Source organism: Pavona decussata, unplaced genomic scaffold (assembly GCF_977016875.1).
Source record: "Pavona decussata unplaced genomic scaffold, jaPavDecu1.1 SCAFFOLD_53, whole genome shotgun sequence".
NCBI lineage: Eukaryota > Metazoa > Cnidaria > Anthozoa > Scleractinia > Agariciidae > Pavona > Pavona decussata.
Window position 1 is genome coordinate 3,442,660 of NW_028145475.1, and position 17,720 is coordinate 3,460,379.

Consider the following 17,720-nt stretch of genomic DNA (forward strand, 5'->3'; position numbering starts at 1 on the left):
TATCACAGTCCTCTCCTTTTCGGAAATAATTTACCAATTAAAAAAATAGATAGCATTGCTGGTGGTTGGTACGGTAAATAAGCTCGAACTCATAACAAATGCAGGAGTTGTCCATGTACTAATACAATCATTTCGCTCAATCTCATCGTACGGTCCGGGAGGCCCGAGATCACCGGGAAGGGATACTCCCTATAATGGACAACCTCGCTCCCAGGGCTTTTTCCTTTGAAGATTGGGAGAAAAAAGCACTGGGAACAAGGTTGTATAATGACTATGCGTCTAGGCTCCGCCCGAAAGGGGTACGGATACCTTTTTCAGTATGGAGGTATATAAAAGGCTGGGGACTTCATGAGCTGAAATAGAGAAAAAGTTAAGGAATAATCTCGTATTCCGATGTTTGTCTTTGGAGAAAACATCTAAATCGATCTCGTTCTCCAATCTGAGTGGTCAATTTCGCCCGACTTTTCAAACTTCTGCTTTGCACGCGCGATAGGCCTTATCACGGTTTTCGACGCCATTTTGACGGGTAGGCAAACAGGCTTGAAATAACAGTGTTTGTATGGAAATCCGATGTCAAATAATTTTCATAAAACATCGCTTCTGAAAAATTTATGAATTGGAAACTTTGGTGAGTACCCCCCCCCCCCCTCCTCCCCCAGGAAACTTCTCACTGTTGTTTGTTTGCGTGTGTTTTGTTTTGTTTTGTTGTTGTTGTTTTGCTCCCTGGATATACTTTTTGGGTAAGTCTAAGATGTTAAGAGAAATCATAACCACTTTGGACCTGTGTGTTTCGTTGGCATGTACGAACAAACAAAACAAAAAACACTACACCACACTTTGGTTATAGACATTCTTTACTGCACTGGTTCAGTAACAATTATTTTCTATGGACACTACTACGTATAATTGAAAGACATTGAAAACTTAAATGCATTGACAAAGAAAAAATGCCTCGCATGTAATTCAACAGTAGAAAGTAACCTTGATTTCATTATTTGTAAAATAAAATGTCATCCTTGAATTCAGTCAGTGAATACAGCCACCTTTCCTCTGCATCCAAAGTTGTGTTGCCAAAAGATAGCTGGCTATATTCAAAGGCTGCCTTGAACTGAGTTATTCATTAATTTATTGAGAACTTGTGCACTTTTAATCGTGATATTTTTGTCCACTGCACATTCATACATGTATATTACACTGAATATTTCACAGCATAACTAGAACGAAAACCATAGAAAAAAATTCCAGAGTGAAGCGAACTATTGCTCAGAACAAACTAGCTCAACATAAACCTACCAAGTGCACGTTGGAAACTTCAAAACAGTAGCGAGTTTTATGAAAATGCCTTACATGTAACTGAAAACCAACCCAATGTACCAGCAGAAGCTCTCGCAATGATCAACTTCAACTTCTTTTAACTCCAGTCAAACTCTTTTAGTAGATGAAGTGCCTGTGCCACAGACAGCCTGCAAGAACAGATGCCTCTCCCAGATTTTAATGTCACTGACAAGATTTTCGCCTCTCTGGTACCAACTGACCTGTTTGTTACAAATTGAGCAGCTAGCAGGTTTGGCGACTATAGAGAATTTTAGGTTGGTTTCTAGTTTTTATCGAATATGTGACATAAATTCCAGGTGAGACATGGACTAAGTTTCTAAAATGGACCATTACAAATCACTGCCAAATATGTGGGAAATACGAAGAGAAAAATCTAAAATTCAATATCTAGGTTTTCCTGTTTTCTTTGGATTGCCCTCATTTTTGTCATATGGCTGACAACAGGCCCATTGTTTTCCCAGAATTTGGTCATATTTCTGATAAAAAACAAAAATGCCCCAGCCCCTCAACTGTTTGTACCATGACTGTACCCAAACTATGGAGGCATTTACTAAGGCCAACTTGAACAGTACAACTTTTGCTCCTTGCTGTGACAGGCAAAAAAATTGTATACAACTCAGTATGCAACATTTTCTGTACCTTAGACTGTCATTACGTTTTTAAACATATTTCAAAGACCTACAACATTTTGCGTGTCATATGCAATGACCATGTTAGTTGAAGATCTGCTTTACAAGAAATGATAACTTAGCAATTCACATACAACATTTAAATAATGCTGTCTAAATCAGCCTTACACTGGAGCACAACAGTTACCTAATACTAACCACATTATTCAGGGAGTTATCAGCAAATACTTTCTGTTCACTGTGTTCAGTATACCAAACAAAATCTAACATCCAGATCAAAAAAAGAAATAAAAGAACTGATTGCTAAGGCCAAAACTTCTTTGGATGTTTTCAAACAAATTATTTCCATTAGCACAAGACAAAACTTTACTTAAGAGAACCATAAAAACAATTTGACACTTATTGACAATGGAGCCTCCTAGAGACCCCTTCAATTATATAATTCAATGCAAAAAGTGTTAAGAGAAAAAGGAAACCACCAATGAAGTTGACAATTCAGAGTCTACTGGCACGACTCCCAAAGCCCTGGCTTTCTGACACTCCAACCTTCCCCACCAAAAAATCTAATAGTTAACCATTCCACAATAGTACTATTGTTCACTTCTCATTAATTGCATCGACTATTCATCAAGTTTGGATGCTTTTCAGCACAGCATCAAAAGATTCAAAGACTGTTGTTCAAGATCCAAGGTGAAAATAAATTGGAGAGATTATTAACAGTACGGTGGCACGCCACTTAACAGCAGCCGCCACTGTCTTGAGCTCGGCTGCCTCCCAAGGGAACTGAAGGATTGGATGGCGAATGCTGTGGGCCAATCTTGATTCCATTGGCCTAGAGTGAGGAAATACATGTATGCGTCAGTAATGATTAATCCTTCTATTTGTTTCAACCTAAGCAAGGCCGCTGCCTAAGAAAAAATTTCAAAGAACCTGCAAGCCAAAAGCCGAGAAGTTAAGAGCCCAACTTCTGAAAATATTAGGTGCTACCGCAATTTCTTGGATGTCCCAGGCTATTGGGCTCCTTTTAGGCAACAACTTTGCCGAGTGTATCAACCCAGTGATAATTTGCTTAAGGTTTGCAAAGTACAAAGTGACTGAGTAACTTTACCCCAGTATTAATTAACTAAAATATTCAATAATATTACCAACCTCATTGTTGATGTCGAAAACACCCTCTTGGATTTTTTGGTAAATTTCCTTTGCTGTGTTGATGAAGGCCTAAGATAAAGACAAAAGAAGAAACAGTGTCTACTAGGAACAAAAAATTATTATTATTAATTATTATTATTATTATTATTATTATTATTATTATTATTATTTTTTTTTTTTTTACAAAATGTTTCATTAGTAACACTAAACATTCTACACAATTAAGTGTGTGCATTGAGAGTAGCCAAAGCCAACAAAAATTCCAATATTTCATAGGAGTTCAAGGTAACTTTGTCACAGACACAATAAGTAGTTGTAAGTGGATATATTTAGTTTGGAGGATAAAATAATAAAATGAATGGTTTTGGTTATTAATTTAACATCTGTTGAGATATTCATCTCCTCAAGATACACTGTACAATTTCAAATGTATAAAACAGGCACTTCTCCCTTGATGAATAACATCAAGGAAGAAGGATTACACATTAGTTACAACAACTGCATACCGTGACTCAGTGGGAAAAATTTGAAGAAGTTTCAACTTAAACAGATTGCCACTATTTTGTACAGTACAACCTGATAAAGGTTTACCTCTTCTACATTAGCAGCGGTCTTTGCTGAGGTTTCCATAAAAATAAGGCCATGTTCCCGAGCAAATGCTTCACCCTGTGAAATGAAACAGTGATCACTATCTCCAGCTCAAATAATTTAATAAATTTCATTTTTGCAATCAACCTGTGATCTACCTATCATGGACAATTCGGGTTATTCTTACTCCAGTTCAGGAATTACAGTATAAACAGAATACCAGCTCCCAAAAACACAATTTTGCCTTTTCCCATTAAAATGAGAAGCTTACCATAAAGAATGCAACTCCTCTTATTCTTAGTAGACTGCCTTCTGGTCATTCTGCTATCAGGGGCAGAATGAATGAAATACTATTCTGTTCATTCAGAAAACAAAACAGGTCACAAACGAATGTGAATGCTATCTACTCCATGCATTCCTACTCCAGAATAGCAAGGCTGTTGCCTAACAAAAATTCTAAGGAGTTAGGAGCCCAACCTGTGCAAATGTTAGGTACCCAGAGCAATTTCTTGGGTGCCCCAGGTTACTGGGCTCCTGTTAGGCAACAGCATTGAATAGCCCTAAAAGAATGCACCCAGAAAATTTCTCCCTATATTCTCACTACTTAATCAAGCATGCCAGTCAAGAGAATAAAGGAAATGATCGCCAAAGATAAAAGGTCGTGATGTTGCAGTCATGTCCAATACTCTCAACTAGATTCCAGTGGACAAAACCTGGTTTCCGATGGAGTCCAGTCGCACAATAAAACCGGAAGTACAGTCGACTTCACTTGGGTCACCGGAAGTCTGGTCATGAGATGAAACCGGAAGTGTAAACAAAACAATTGGGAGGGTTGGAAAGTCGTCCGATGGAGTCCATCGGAACCATTGGAAATACATTGATTCCGATGGAGTCCATCGGATCCATTGGAAATAATCGATTCTGATGGAATCTCCGGAAGTCTAGTCGTGCCATGAGCCAAAACTAGCACGCTACACATGTAACATAACTCGTTCTTAAAGCCGTGAGTCGATACAAGCACGCTACCGTGTAACATAACTCGTTCTTAAAGCCGTGAGTCGATACAAGCACGCTACACATGTAACATAACTCGTTTTTAAAGCCGTGAGTCGATACAAGCACGCTACACATGTAACATAACTCGTTCTTAAAGCCGTGAGTCGATACATGCACGCTTTACATGTAACGTAACTCGTTCTTAAGACCATGGGCCGATACAAGCACGCTATACACATAACATCACTCGTTCTTAAAGCCCTAAGTCGAGACGAGCAGCGGCGCTACACATGCATGTAACATATAACTCGTTCTTAAAGCTCTGAGTCGGTATAAGCACGCTTTACATGTAACATAACTTGTGTTTTAAGCCCTAATTGGAGACTAGAACGCAACACATACGTAACATAAGTCTTTCTTAAAGTGATGAATCGAAACGAGCACGTCGGTATGACTTTACTCGTTCTCAATTCATGAAACCATACAAGCACGCTACGTGCATGAATTTAAAGCCCTGTGTCCCCCGAGCCCGAAGTTGAGACTGGCAGTTACGCTCCACATAAGCTGAGTCGAATTATCATGCTACACATGTCAAATAAGTCCTATTTAAAGTTCACGACTGGTTTGCCGATGATCGGTAAGGGTACAAATTCAAGGGCGGTTGTTAACACAGAGGGTTTTCGATGGGTGTCCCTTTTTTATTTACCAGTTTCGATTCTTTGGATACTGACATCGGTATGCAAATCGTGAATAGTCCTTTCTCCCTCGGGCGGCCATGCATGTAGAAGTCTCAAGAGAAATAAAACGCCTTGTTTTGACTGCAAAGGTTGCGGGAGCATGGGTACCGATATCGACATGCGCACGCACTCTTTGGTTGCCATCAAAGATCAAAAAGTGCATCGATTTATTATAAAATCAGCAATTTTGTTAGTCACCATAACAACAGCGTATCAAAAAGAACGGGGTCAGGTAGCGATAGACAAGCACTGACAGCACTAAACATGCCAGGGTATTTGGAAAATTACGCTGGTTTCTCTAGTCTACTTTTTGTCATAAATGCCATAGGAGATATTTTCAAGGTCGGCCGATTCCTTTCAAATTCCTAGCACAGATTACCTTTCGGATAAGATTAAAAAATATTCCCTTTTAAAAAGAACTGACTTATTTTCATGCGATTTTGACCACCCCCCTTGTTTCTGGCTAATTTGCATAAGAAAATAACTTCAGATTTAGGGTAACTTGCGTAAGTTATTTCACCTACGTCTTACCGCTTTTTAGCGTTCTTACGATTTATATAAAATGTTTGACATTCAATAAAAACACATGTACAAGATGAATGATTTAGGATATATTTTATGTCTTTGGTTAATGTGCAAATGTTCGTCTGGTGTGGCTTTTGGAGGATTCGAAAATTTTAAGCTCTTTTCAAAAAACAGTGTCTAGCATCTGCGTGGATAGAATTTTAACGAAAAGCGGTGTTTGCACAGTTTAGCCATCCATGTTTAATGTTTAGCAAAAGTTAGATTGGAAACTCCAAATTCTTTCGCACAATTGGGCATTTCAGTCGGCCTAAATCGGGAAAATCAGAATACATTTTCCCGCCATTGTTTTTTACCGACTGAGTGAATAATTACAATTCCTGTTGTCGTTTTGTCACGTCATGTAATTTGAGCCAGTGTTTTCACTGAACAGCACGTAAACAAAGTAGTCGAATGCTTTTGAAAACATGAGTATTTTAGTGAGCTGTTCTTTTCATTCTCAGGACTCTCCTTGTGACCAAGTCGGTATAGGAAATACTATTATACCATAAGCAGCGTGTACAAGAGATGTCAAACCTCTACTGAAAACCATCGGCGCTAGCGGTCGAAGTTTTGTTAGCGAAGATCTCCTCATTCCAAATCGTGCTGGCTACTTCCGCGTGACTCCTGAACAGAAGTCCATCTGCAGTACACTCGGTTAATCTGTGCAAGGCTCACTTTAGCGTTGTAACGAATACCAGAATATAATAAGTCACTAGAAACCAAAATCCTACTGAAGACGAATGACGCCATCATTCCCAACCGATACCCGTTATCCATGATCTAAAATGTGCGTATGCTTTACGACATGAACTACGCCGCGCCGAGGACCAGCGTGTGATCAATCTACACTGGCCGCATCAAGTGATGCCACAATTTTACATATACCCCATCTTCACGACCTCTTACGCCACTCTTCATTGCAACAGACTCTCGTTTGCCTCACTTAGCTGAAAACAAGAGACAACATACCATGCATCGTCCGAGCGGCCTCGCGGCGAGCTCATTACCACCTCTGATACTAAGAATCTATTCGTGTCTCAGTCTCTCACGAATGAAGATATTTACTTTTCCAGTAGCATCTATTCGTGTCCAATGGAGCCGATGGACTTAATCGGAACGACTTTCAACCCCCTCGTACAACACGAGTGCAAATTATTTTTAAGTCTCTTACGAATAGAAAATATGCTTTTCCGATGGAATCTATTTGTGTCCGATGGATCCCATGGACTCCATCGGAACGACTTTCAACCCCCTCGTACACATAAGTGGAGATGTGGAAATTATTCTAAGTCTCTCACGAATAGAAAATATGCTTTTCCAGTGGAATCTATTCGAATCCGATGGATCCGATGGACTCCATCGGAACGACTTTCAACCCCCCCGTACAACATGAGTGCAAATCACGAATAGAAAATATGCTTTTCCAGTGGAATCTATTCGTGTCCGATGGATCCGATGGACTCCATCGGAACGACTTTCAACCCCCCCGTACACATAAGTGGAAATGTGGAAATTATTCTAAGTCTCTCACGAATAGAAAATATGCTTTTCCAGTGGAATCTATTCGAATCCGATGGATCCGATGGACTCCATCGGAACGACTTTCAACCCCCACGTACAACATGAGTGCAAATCACGAATAGAAAATATGCTTTTCCAGTGGAATCTATTCGTGTCCCATGGATCCGATGGACTCCATCGGAACGACTTTCAACCCCCACGTACAACATGAATGAAATCACGAATAGAAAATATGCTTTTCCAGTGGAATCTATTCGAATCCGATGGATCCGATAGACTCCATCGGAACGACTTTCAACCCCCACGTACAACATGAATGAAATCACGAACAGAAAATATGCTTTTCCAGTGGAATCTATTCGTGTCCGATGGATCCGATGGACTCCATCGGAACGACTTTCAACCCCCTCGTACAGCACGCGTGGAAAGTATTCTAAGTATCTCACGAATAGAAAATATGCTTTTCCAGTGGAGTCTATTCGTGTCCGATGGATCCGATGGACTCCTTCGGAACGACTTTCAACCCCCTCGTACAACATAAGTGCAAATCACGAATAGAAAATATTCTTTTCCACTGGAATCTATTCGTGTCCAATGGATCCGATGGACTCCATCGGAACTTCTTTCAACCCCCTCGTACAAACATGAGTGGGAATTTTTCTAAGTCTCTCACGAATAGAAAATATAGTTTTCCAGTGGAATCTATTCGTGTCCAATGGATCCGATGGACTCCATCGGAACGACTTTCAACCCCCACATACAACATGAGTGCAAATTATTATAAGTCACTAACGAACAGAGAATATACTTTTCCAGTGGAATCTATTCGTGTCCAATGGATCACCTACTCTTGGAAAGACTTTTCACCAATAGACTTCCGGTTTTCCGATGGAAAGCATGGGGATACGACTGGAATCTATTTGACAGTATTGGACAACCCTCTGATGTTGAAACAAATTCTTCTAACCAGTACTGTAAGAAATGAATGGAGATCAGCATGGAGAACATGTACGTTGATATTGGTATGGTTAATGAATTACCTCTTCTTTCCTAACATCTCGACGTGCTTCAAGATCACTGCGAACAAACAAAATATATCATTAATTAATTAAACGAAATACGAAAAAGGCAGTATTATAATTTAGATGAAAATAACCTACATGGAGAAAGATTTCCGTCTTAAGGTGATTCCATCGAATTGCATTGCGCATCCTTGCTGCGCATAATTTTTCGTGTCATTTAGCGCGCGCACAACATTACGGGATTTCCTTGAGGTTAAGCTCGGCAGGAAAATAAATGGTCCTTTTCTTCTAAACGAGCACGGTGACCCCCATTTTTTAATGCATCAATTTAAATGTCATACGGTTGACCACTATATATCGCGATTTAAAGAAAAGTTTAATACTCTACTTTGAGATATTTTTATTTGAATGCTTTAAAAAGCACGTATTTAGGTAGTGCTGCTTACGTGCACACGCAGCAAAATCTTTAATTTCTTTCCTAATCTTAATTCCAGTTCAATGAAAATAGTTTGTTGTGTAAGATTAAAGTAAATTTTGTTGAACTGCTTCGATATTTTAATGAAGAAATTAATTTTTCTAGAAACGATAGTCCCCTTTTCTGATTACTAGCGTTCCTAATATAAACCTCGTGGGTCATCTATTTACTATAATAGCCATCCAGGTTGCACAAAAACGAGCAAGGTGACCCCCATTTTTTATTGTATTTTTGTAATGCCCATAACATAGTCATGAACTGGACCAAGTCTTAGACAATTTTAAATACTCCTTCTTTTTCAGCGGAATCACCTTAAGAGGGCAATGAAGTAAAGGATTAAATATGACAGGAACCAACTCAAATATTCTTGATAAATTTATGTTGCGCCGCTAGCACTAATGATACAAATGATGGATCAGATAATCAACTCTGCAGTGTAATGTCATAGTGCTAAGTGATCCCATGAATTTCCCACTAAATGTTAGCCCTAGTAAGGATAATGGGAGACCGCACAAGGCAAAGAAAAAATCTTTGACCTCGGTGGCAATCAAACCCATGACCTCTGGATTTGAACACCATTGCTCTACCTACTGAGCTATGAGGCCATCTTTAGATTTGATCACTTTTGCTTTACCAACTGAGCTACAATGCCAGCTCCCATCTGGCCTTTAGAGAAGGCTGTTTTAGAATGAGAGACAGGAAAGGACTGAACTACATGTATGCAAGGGGTCAACACTGACTGTCCATTGTAGGTATGTCTAATAATTATTTATTAGTAATGTACGCATTTAATAAACCTTTCTACAAATCAAATTCATTCAACTCACCTCTTGTTTCCAATCAGCATGATGACCATGTTTGAACTAGAATGTTGCCTAGCATCTTCAAGCCATGTCGTCAGATGGTTGAATGTGTCTCTCCTATAACGGCAAGAAGAATGGCAATCAGAATGGAGATAGTCCTTCTTGAAATCAAATAACCACATACTTTGATTGGTTTCCTTTGACAAGGCTATCAATTCAAATCCTAGAAGCTAGAAGTACAGTGTTGTGGTAAATAAACTTTGATTGACTGATTCATTGAAAGGTTGAATAAAGGAGAAGTTAACAAAGTAAATGGTGGAGACAACCACTTGCACTATATTTTTCCAATCTCACACTACATGAAGACACATATCCATTTCAGTGTCACTGGATATAAACTTGTATGCCCTGAATAACATTGCTCTAGGCATACATATATCTATACAAAAAGCCTTGTAATAGCCATCTGATCCATGTAACCCCCATGGCTTTTCTAGGTAGTCAATTTATATAACCATACATTGTTAATAGACAAATTTAGTTTAGTTGTTGTTGTATATTAACTCCTTTCTACCGAGTGATGATTTTTGCCACTTGAAAACATTTCATTACCTACAACTTTGATTACAAAACATAATCATTTTAGGGTTCTCAGGCATTGATTCTGTTTTTGGTTTGTGTTGATGAGATATCAAAATATTCCAAATTTATATATGCCAACTCTAAAAAAAGGAAACTCTGGGTATTTAAATAGAAAAGACCCTAAACTGTGGTACTACCAGCCATACTTCATTTCAGTTTAGGATATAAATAGGGCTTCAACAACAAAGATAAATGTAACTGGACAGAAAAACACGCAACAAGAGGGTAAGAAAAATATTTGGTAGAACACAACTTCACAATATCAACTGGAATAAATTGGGGCCTATATTAGCTGGTAGTCTGCCAACAGAGTGAGATGATGAATCACTGTTCATGCCCTTGTTAGGTCTGGGCATGCCACAAATATTATCAAAGAAATTTATTCCCCCATAAACATTTTTCAAGCAATATTTATACTCTGTTTTTTCAAAGCAAGCAATTCTTTATTTAAGTGGCTGGGTAGCAAGACTCTGCTGACTTTGAAAGCAATTAATGGTGTACTCATCCTGTAGACTTCCTGCCAGTTTGAAACTCGACCAACAATAAAAATATTACATTTTAGAGCACAATCAGTAATCTCAGCTCACAACCCAAGAAACAAAACAAAAACTTTAATGGGCCCAAAAGGCAAATGGATCTGTCGACTGTCATTGTAACTATGATTGACAGCATTGTAAAATGAAATCATCAGTAGGAACTTGAGCTTCACCTTGTTATCAGTAATTCAAGTTGTATGCTTCCTACCTTGTGATGTCATAAACTAACAAAGCTCCTGCGGCACCACGGTAGTAGGAACGTGTGATAGAACGGAAAGATTCTTGACCAGCCTGTAAAATAATACAAGAATTATAAACGGAATTTGTCACAATAGGCACAACTTCAGAAAATTTTTAGCCTGCGTAGCAGTCGTTTCTGTTTCCTTCAAGCCAAGTGGGGTAAGCGCGCGAGAGCATTGGGCAAAAAGGAGCAAAAAAGTAGGAGCCGAGGGGAGGGGCGGGGAAGGAAAGGAAACACCTGCCGCTGAGCCCAGACATTTTACCGAACGCCGTTCGTCAGCGAACGGGAGGCAATGATGTTTTACCATTGGTCAATCGTCTGTCAATCAAACTCATAGACCAAAACGACATCCGGTTAACCGTTTATCAAAGATGAAAATATGGCCGAGGAGGAAAAGAACTCTCTCGACTGTCCTTTCGATTTCGAGTTCGCTTTGCTTTGGAAACAACTAAACTACTTTCGCAGGGAGATACGTTAATTCAGTTGTAACCGGAGCAAAAGACTGCTTTAAGAGCGAATGTCTATTAACATCAAGCAAAATCAAAATTTTCGGTCACGCTTAAAATATAGGTTTCATTGCGCTTTGGTTTGTTGGTAGGTATTATCGTCTCAACAAACATGGTGTCATTTGTTTTTCGAAATCCCGTCCGAATTTTTAAAAATTTAAGAAAATTTGTTTTGGCTGTCGGCAGCCCGCCGACACGAAAATTATAAAAGCTGGAAGCAAAATCGGCTGGTCTGAAAGTTTGTTTCGCGTACGAACAAAGAAATTTTTATTCAAACTCTGTAATCATAAATAGATTGAGGAGGCCTCAAGTAAATACTTTGCAGGAAAATTTCAGTTCTAACCTCGGTCTGAAAAGGAAGTTTTCAATATTTAGAACGACTTTGTATTTCACGCTACGCGAAATACAAATTTATCCTGGAAACGCGAGGAAGTATTTTAGCCATGTAGGACAAGCTCATTCTGTCTGTAATTCCAGCTGTAAGCAAATGAGTTGATATTCTAAAACATAAGTAAAATTTGCCTTGGGTAATTTTATCTACGCTTTGTTCGAGCGACGTAAAGTTCGAGGAAAATCTTCTAAAATAGTGCAACTTGAAGTAAACAAGTTGCCCGCCGCGATTCTGTTTTCGCTGAGATTTACCAGAAGTCAAAAATGATTGGTTCTCATGTGACATTTGACGTGACAGAGTTGGCCCCAAGGGAGCGAAGCCATTTGGGGGCGTTCGGTAAAATGTCTGGGCTCAGCAGCAGGCGTTTCCTTTCCTTCCCCGCCCCTCCCCCCCGCTCCTACTTTTTTGCTCCTTTTTGCCCAATGCCCTGGCGCGCTTACCCCACTTGGCTTGAAGGAAACGGAAACGACTGCTATGCAGGCTAGAAAATTTTTGATCTACTGTATAATAAAAAATAGGCATTGGCTCTTTGAACCAGCCACTTCTACAAGTGTGTTCTAATGTTCAAAACCTTATAAAAGGGATAACAAAATTCAAAGATGGGAATTTAAACCTTTTCTCAGTTCAGTTTAAAATTACTCTTTCTCAAATTTAAGTCAGACTTAAATTCACTTTAGCTAGAGGTATTGTTTTACTAAAATTCCACCTTTTGTGATTAATGATCTCATAAATGTTCAAAACAGGAAATGTAGATCTTGTCATCCCTTGTATAAAAAGTAAACACATTTTTAAAAAATCTATTACCTTAAAATCAAAACACTTGACAACATTCACCAAGGAACTAATATTATCACGTTTCAAGTTTATCAGCCACAGAAATTTTCTTTTGAACAAAACTGAACATTTCCTTCAAAAATAAAGAAGCTTATTTTACTTTTAGACATTGGATTGACTAATTTTCCTAATTCCCACTAAAAAATACTGTTCCGATGCAAACATTTTTTTATTACTTAATTAAAATAATGCCTTGTTCAATAAATCACAGGTGGATATCAATTTTGTTCCGCTGAAAAAAAAAAAACAACTAAATTTGACGTATTTGCAAAAGACAAATTGATGGGAAGAAAATTACAGTGTTGTCACGTTAAAGACTACTTTCCAAACAAAAGCATAAATAAGTTGAGATGAACTAGCCTCTCAGATCAAATCAATTCACATTTCGTTTAGTTCTTGATAATGGAATTGATGTGGCTTTCAATATTGAACACAGATATAGCGCAACAAAATCGTGTTTTACACAAATTGAATTCCATAAAAAAATGTTTCATTTTTAATGTGTTGGTAAGCCTGTTCCTTTCAAAAATTTCATTGAAAGCTTATACGTCCAACGATGTCATTGCAATAATATGGCAGACATTTCAAAATTACCGTATCCCAGATCTGAAGTTTGATCTGCTTTCCATCAATAGTGATCATTCTAGCTCCAAATTCAACACCTAAATAAAATGAAAATAATTAGATTTACTTATACACGGTCACAAACACTAAGTAATGATGCAAGTTCAATTTTCTCTTTCGATAAACTTCAACATGACGCCGGTCGCTTATTCATTGGTCTTGAAGTAACGATCTTTTTCAAAGCAAACTTACCTATTGTGAGGTCATGTACGGGTTGAAAACGTTTATCTGTGAACTGCAGTAAAAGGCATGATTTTCCGACGCCTAGATCAAGGAGAAACGACCAAAGCAGTCAAACACAGAGAACAAATGATCTTGAAAACCACATTGCGATCAATGGCGCCCATTTTGATCTTTCAAATGGGTTCCCGCTCTTTCGCTTTTACCGGAGAAAAACGCCGCAAAGAATTCAGGAAAACATATCTTGATATCTCACTGACCTGTATCTCCTATAATAATGTACTTAAAAAGATATGCGTAAGACATTTTAACGATTGAATCTCGCGTTTTCTTTCTTTCTCTTCCACTGTTTGTGATGTCATTCCTAACTTATTTATGAGCGGGCGAATGCGCATGCGCACTGACGTCACCTGGCATGGCCACGTAGCTGTTTCATCCCAGTCCCTCTCAGTAAAAAAAACCTCTGGAAAAACCTTGTAAGTACTTATGTCGTCAAAAATATCGTCTCCGAAATCTATTGGCGGTTAGATGTGAGCAAAATGGGTAGAACCAGAGAACTGTTAGATATAATGAGCGCACAATAAAAAATTAAAAAAGCTAAAAAGGAGAAAAACGGTAAAAAATCCAGCTAAAAGAAAGGTTTGCTCGAATTACCGTAAGTTGTAACGAAACGGCTGCTTCTCACGCGCGAGCTATCTGTATGATAGTCATGCCTGTGTACCTACGTCCGCTTGTGACTTCTAAATGTCCAAACTTTTTCAGTGACGCAGCAGGGCAGCTGAAGTATGGCACTTTTTCTTTACGTATCCCATGACAGCATTCAACTAAAGATAAACAGTTTAAAATACATGGCCCTACTAAAACGAAAAAAGTACAGGGCAGATTTTAATGCCCAACACTCGACACTTCAGACATTCCATGTCACAGATAAGATCGTGTAGTACAGTAGTACAGGGCAGATTTTAATGGCCATTAAATCTGCCTCGTTCTTATTATCCGCCAAAGCTGTATAAATTCGGACACCCTGGTCTTCATCAAAATTGGAAACTTTTTATGCCGTTGTCTGAAAGATGTTATCTAAAAAAAAGACTTATTATTTAATTATTAATGTATAAGTCCGCGGCACAGTGTCGTTGTATTTTGCTTAGACTAGGGAACAAGTTTTTGTCAGTTGAGCACAGCCCTCAGCTTTCTTGGTGCAAAATTGTTTCATCACCGATCCTACAAGATCTAAAGCCATCAAAAGAAACGTGAAACTGAGAACCTGCTGAGAACTAAACTTGTTTCATTTCGTGGGCACTAAACACATTTCTATAACATGTCATGAAAAACAGAACATGCAGTTTTTCAGTGCAGTTATTGCGGGGAAAATAGCGCGTTAACCTTTGCTATCAATCAACGCCATGCTAAAAAACACTAAAAAATCTGAGGATTCCAGCAATTTCCAAATTCTTCCACGCTTTTGTTTTCTCAAGCAAACGAGGTTCCTAATGTTGTAAGTCCTGCATGAGATCTCTCATTGTAAAAAGTCGCGATTTTGTGTTACAAATGTCCTTTCTCCTGCCAGAGCAAGACAACGCTGAACGCAGTCGTTCCGCGTTGGAAAATGAACTGAAACCGGCATTTTAAACGTAATTAAGGCAAATTCGCCTGAAAACTTAACGCGCAATCACTCATGCAGTGAAAGTCAGAAAACAGTACATCCAACCTAGTTTAAGGACGGTTTGTTCACGTGAGGTCGACATCAAAAGAAATAATTACTAGTTTATTGGTACATCTTAATTAGCCTTGTACTTTCAATTTTTACCACCCACCCAAGTTCATACAATATTTCAGGGCCCAGGGTCCAGTTGTTTAAAGCCCGATTAAGCTAATCCTGTCCGGGTTGGCGTGAACTGTGGTTCAAGTTTAATTACTTATCAATAAAGACTCTTAAAAAATATTTTTTTCTCAGTTTTTATTTAGACTCTTATAACTATCTTAACATTATAAAATTAACCCTTAAAACAGTTTAAACGAGCGAGATGAAAACTTCGGTTAACTATTAATCGGGGATTAGCGTTAATCGACCATAGAACAAATGGGCCAGGATTAGTGAGGTTTTTTGCACCAGTTACTATTAGTCATTTTAGATTTTTTTCCCTCACTTTTGACTCAGAGTTTCCTCTATTTTCGGCTTAAAATAAACCTTCAAAGCCATTTTCAAAGAGCGAGATAAAAACCTCAATTAACTTTTAATCGTGGATTAGCGTTAATCGGCATTCGAACAACTCAGTTAAACATTGACTCAATCAATTAGCTGTCATACGTTGTGAAGTCCAGTAATCAAATCAATCATGCATGAGTTGAGAATCACTTTACCTTCAGTTTTTCAAATCGCACGCCTTCTTCTTAGTCTCATTTGACTCAAGCCGTGTAATTGCTGAAGTCAATTCCGACTAAAAAAAGACGCCTCTGTTTTATAACTTGTTAGTGAATCATCCGTCTGCAAAGGGATCGGTGTGGGGGAAACTCCTCGGAATCTTTGATGGAGAGGAGGGTGGCTCGGTTTTCCAAACTCTGAACCTATTGCAGACCAAAATAACAAAATAACAATTCGAAGCATTATTATGAAAGATAGGACTCAAAATTGCTTTAACCTTAGCCTAGTTGTTTGACATCTGTTCTCCGTGCTGCCAGCACACAAGTGCCAAGTCATTGGTCGATAAGTTAGAACAAGTACATCATAACCTTAGGGTGCGTTCGATTGACCCTATTCAGGAATAGGAATACACACAATGATCGCTTTGCTAGAAATTCCTCGTAAGAGGTTTTTAGAGTAACTGGAGTACAGAATCGCTCAAATTATCACGAGTCAGCGAACGTTTGCAGAAATGTCTTCCCAAATTTACTTTAAAAGAGAAATTTAACAGCTATTCCGCCCATTCTTATTCCGGAATACGGCCAATGGTACAATAGAATTTTGGTTCAGCCATGTAGTAACAGAAGTGTATAAATTTTCAGGGCGAATTATAGCTGCAATAGGAATAAACCACATGGAAACTTCCATATATCCGAGAAAGCACGAGCAAATAAAGAATTAATCATACGTCAGGAAAAAGAAACCACAGCAACACCGTAAAATCCAAAAAATCTACAATTGATAGAACGTACCAGATTGATTGCGGGTAGCATCAGAGCAAGCCTACTTGTTGACACGAATTTTGCAAATGAGTGTTGTCCGTCCTTTTTTGTATTTAACTTTTTTTCCTTGTACTTTTGCCTTTTTCGGGTGGGGTGGGGGGAGGGATTAAAATAGGTTAACTCAATCACAATCTGTTTTTAGAGTATAAAAAATTGTCCTTGTAAATAGTACGCAGAAACTGTGACAACTCGAAGTCCTGAAAGTTTGCAGATACCGTGCTCAAGTGAACCTACTTTTCAAGAAACCAAACTGATCTGATTATAATGAGAACGAAAACAATCAAGAATATGACAATCAAGAATATACAATCTCTGTATCTCGGAGTTGAGCACTAGGAAACGCAATAAATATTGGAGCGTGCTTTGAAAGTTTTGCTCACATCCTGACAGCCAATGTAACGTTAAAAGAAAAAGAAAAAACGACGGTTCGTTAAAACTTACCTGGTTTCTGGTGTTCTGAAACAAGGAAGATTCCGTTTAACGTTAAAAATGAAACAACGCAGATTATAAAACTGCTTTGCATTTTGTTCCCAGTGACCTACCTTTCATGGACACGATACAACCGAATGCAAACAAATTTAACGTCATAAAGGCGCGTAATCCTTTGAGCGCGCCCGCTCGGTCCAGGGCCTCAGCTTGCAAAAATTTGTCGATTTTGAAATTGGTTGGTGTGAGTAGCTGAAAATATCAAACATTTTTAGCACTTGTATAGAGATCACGTGACACCGTATTTTCTCGAAATGGAAAGTTGAGTCTGAAAATGA

The 17,720-nt window shown here is 38.5% G+C and overlaps 1 protein-coding gene and 1 long non-coding RNA gene across 2 annotated transcripts; both read right to left on the minus strand.

Moving 5' to 3' along the window:
* Window positions 1–836: 836 nt before the first annotated feature.
* LOC146480536 (ras-related protein Rab-2) lies at window positions 837–14,175 on the minus strand. Its single transcript, XM_085109716.1, has 9 exons — window positions 14,034–14,175; window positions 13,786–13,857; window positions 13,564–13,631; window positions 11,206–11,288; window positions 9,844–9,936; window positions 8,560–8,596; window positions 3,705–3,779; window positions 3,114–3,182; window positions 837–2,796 (listed from the first exon to the last, which is right to left on the minus strand). The coding sequence occupies exons 1-9, from the start codon at window positions 14,077–14,079 to the stop codon at window positions 2,701–2,703; spliced, it is 639 nt and encodes a 212-aa protein (XP_084965842.1). The 5' UTR covers window positions 14,080–14,175; the 3' UTR covers window positions 837–2,700.
* A 279-nt stretch (window positions 14,176–14,454) lies between these two features.
* LOC146480537 (uncharacterized) lies at window positions 14,455–17,510 on the minus strand. The gene is made up of 3 exons (XR_014864721.1): window positions 17,499–17,510; window positions 17,398–17,412; window positions 14,455–14,597 (listed from the first exon to the last, which is right to left on the minus strand). It is a non-coding gene; the product is annotated as an uncharacterized LOC146480537 (long non-coding RNA).
* Between the last annotated feature and the right edge of the window lie 210 nt (window positions 17,511–17,720).